At 52.7% G+C, this 3,278-nt stretch overlaps 1 protein-coding gene across 4 annotated transcripts in view; it reads left to right on the top strand.

Annotated features, from left to right (window-relative positions):
• The window catches only part of LOC146756971 (uncharacterized), a 12,365-nt gene extending 9,879 nt beyond the window's left edge, over window positions 1–2,486 (top strand). For 3 of the 4 annotated variants that reach the window (XR_014936965.1, XR_014936964.1, XM_085523397.1), the window contains 2 exons: window positions 1–810; window positions 1,335–2,486. The exon at window positions 1–810 is cut by the window's left edge and continues 139 nt beyond it. Coding sequence is in view for 2 of the 4 variants with exons in the window: in XM_085523397.1 (XP_085379523.1) it covers window positions 1–7 (7 nt within the window). In the remaining 2 variants the exon portion in view is untranslated. The remainder of the gene's footprint in view (window positions 811–1,334) is intronic. The other variant, XM_085523396.1, reaches the window with a different exon arrangement.
• Window positions 2,487–3,278: the final 792 nt, after the last annotated feature.

The raw sequence follows: 3,278 nt of genomic DNA, 5'->3' as shown, positions 1-3,278 counted from the left end.
AAGCTGAGGTGTGATATGCAGGTGTGGGCAGGCTGTAGCCTGCACAGCAGGAAGGAATGGGTCAGAGCCGTGCTGCAGCCGTGTTCCATGTATCACCTTGCAGGTGCTGTCAAGCACCAGAGCTGGTCTGCTGCCAGATGGTCTGCATCCAGCCAAGACCCAGAGGCAGCTGCTCCCCCAGCACAACCATTACTTGTCAGAGCTGCTTTGTGCAGTCGTTGGCACCCAGATGGCAGCAAGTGGCAAGCGCTGTGCTTCTGTTCATCCAAAGCCCTCCGTGCAGCTGAGCAAGTTCAAGGCAGGAGAAGCATCCCGAGCAGGGTTGGCTGTCTTTGCTAATGCTGGAAATGAGATGGAGATGCTAATTCTGAAGGCTTGGACTGTGTGTTAGAGCTTGGATTTCAGCCTGCATCTACCTGGCTGTGATGGGCTGGTGACAGCACAGAATGTGAGGGCCTTGCACAGGAGCTGATTCCTCAAGAGGTGTGAGGGAGTCAGCATTGTCCAATAGCTGGAAGGGCCCAAATGCCTTTGGGTAACAGAGGGGCTCACAGTGTACTTGGGGGTGGGGGGCCTGGACTTTACCTGAGCTCGGGATTGGTGAAGCTCAGTTTTTGATGAGGGCACGTGACATCCCACTCCTACTGCCCTGCTTTCTTTCTAAAGGAACGGACCAACAAAGTGAGCGGGATGCACTCCAGGAAGGTGGATATCCCACACTGCTGGTCCCGGATGCACTCCAGGAAGGTGGATATCCCACACTGCCCATCCCGGACAGAGGAATGCAGGCAGCACCAACCAGCATGCCTGGTAATTTCTGTCCCATGATCATACGGTGTCACAAACCAGAGTCACTGCGTGCCTGCAGGCTCTTGCTGCCAGCTCTTGCACACCAGGTCAGCAGCCAGACCTGAGCGTGTGAGCATAGAGCACATGTAAAAGAAGCAGGAGTGTTTCTCCCCTGGGCTGGCTCTGGCTGTGCCCTGTGCTGGCTGAAGCCTGACCTTCAGCCTGGGGGGCGTCCCACAGGAGAGCTCAGGACACGCATGCCGGGAAAAGCATGAGGGATTCTGCTCTGTAGCTCTCCCCACAGACCAAGCCCAGACCCCAGAGTACAGCCCCAGCTCTCGGCCCAGAGGAGGACACGGGTAGTGCCTGTGCAGCCTCTTCGTACCCAACGAGAGGTGGAAGCAATCCTTCTTGTCCTCCGGTGCTTCGGCACCAGAGACGGAGGCACCCACTGACAAAATGACCTCTTGGGTCCATGAAGCACACTGAGAGATTATCTGTAGCACAGCTGAAGGTAACGTGGGACATTGTCTCATTTCTTCCAGGGATGAACATAGGCAAAAGCACAGAGGCTGCTGCTCACACATCTGTGCGGAAGCGCCGCATTCCGGTGACGGTCTCAGCGATGCTGCTGCCTGTGCTGGTGCTGGCCGTTGGTACTGTGATATGGGTGCTCAAAAACTACCTGTGAGTTGGCCTTTCCCCAGAACACCTTATTGCTGCATTTGGCAATGAAGCATTTGTGGTGCCAGGATCCTGGACGGCCAAATCAGCCGCTGGCAGTACACTGCCAGGACTTAGGTTGCAAAGTCTTTCAAGTTTCCCCTTATTTCCTGTCAGTGAGTAGTGCTTTCTGAAACTCATTCTCACAGAGCGCGCAAGAGGGAAAAGAGAGCAGCAGAAGCAGCAGATGGAGCTGGGGAAGGCAACGAGACAGACTCTGACCCAGTCAAACAAGAGTCTCCGTAATAGCTCCAGTCCGTTCCATTCTGCCATTGAAGAGGCCAGAAGTCTTCAAGGTCATCTGGAAGACCTGGAGCTTGAACTCAAAGCCATGAAAGAGATCCTTGGGAACAGTCCTGAGTGCTGCCTTCTGTCAGAGGATGGCCCTGAATGTGAGAGCAGAGCTTTTGTCCTTCATCCTGCATTCTCCAGGACAGGTATCACCAGCAGTTTGAAGATTCTTAGCTCGACACAGCTACATTCCTGTTGAGGGTCCTAATGAGGACCCAGAAAACGAGCTTCCTCTGACTGCCGGACAATGCGTAATGTCTTTGGAGATGTGGGTGAGAATGGCTGGTTTCAGGGAGAGCTGACAGATGGCACAAGAGGACTGGTCCCTTCCAATTTGGTTGCGGAGCTTTCAGATGATGAACTGGATACACCTGGAGATCCTGTCAGAATTCCTGCATTGCTCCATCTGCAAGACTACCATTGTTCCACTCAATGGAACAACTCGATGTTGAGCAGAATGTGGTTGAGCTCCTTCGGGAACTCTCTGAGGCGACTGACAGCGGAACTGCATAGCTTTATTGTATATGAAAAACAACCAAACAACTGTCCCCTCCCTCTCCCTTCCCCTCGCACCCCCCTAACCCCCCCCCCAAAAAAAAGACAAAAAAACCCCAAAAAAACCCTAAAAAAACAACAAAAAACAACCCACCCTCAATAAAACAAAAAACCAAAACCAATTAAAATCTCAACGCTGTTCTTTTTCTGGGATACACTGAGGTGACGCTTCTTCTAGCTTAGACTTTGCAATGAGTTTGTGTCACGGAGGTTCTCTCTAGAGCTCACTCGGTGACAGCGGGAACAAACCCAGGGAGAGAAGGAACAAAGAACCTCCCCTCTCTAACAGCGCGGTGCGGGGGCAATAAAGAACTGGGGGGGGGGTTGGCACTCACCTCTCATCGGGGTACCATCCCGTTCTCTGCAAGCCACGATGTTGTGGGAAGCTGTGGAGGAACTGCTCAAATGTATTCTCTCTAAGAGAGGGGAGCAGGTATCTCCTAAATGCATATCCGAGCTGGTAAAATGGGCTCATATGAATGGACATCTTCAGGAGGTGGCACTGATGTTCACTGTAGCCGAATGGCGAGAAATAGTCGACCATATGTAGGACTTTGTTATCTCCAAAAATAAGGAATACAAAATAAATACACTGAAGAATATGCAAGCCGAGCGGCAGATTGCTGCTGCTGTGGTACAAGCTCTATCCGGACCTAGTGCTCAGTCAAGGTCAGAGCTTGACTCCCTGTTACCAGGAGTTTCGTACTCCGTTTGCTCAACAGCCTCACAAGTCAGGGCTGCCGCAGAAGCCCCGAATAATCCCCCGTCCTCGTCCTCTTCAACGTCTCTGGCAGATCCGGTTTTGGCTGGTGAGGAAGGTGCGGTGGGGGGGGGGCTGAGGGGTGTGCAGAGCAGCAAGAAGCTCCTGAGAGTGAAAGCGACTCGGATAATGGTGGGAATGAGAAAGCGTTGGAGGAACA

This window comes from Coturnix japonica, chromosome 24 (assembly GCF_054131305.1).
Source record: "Coturnix japonica strain WE chromosome 24, WE-NBRP24, whole genome shotgun sequence".
Lineage (NCBI taxonomy): Eukaryota > Metazoa > Chordata > Aves > Galliformes > Phasianidae > Coturnix > Coturnix japonica.
Note: the sequence above shows the minus strand (reverse complement) of the source record. Positions and strands in the feature narration are given on the sequence as shown.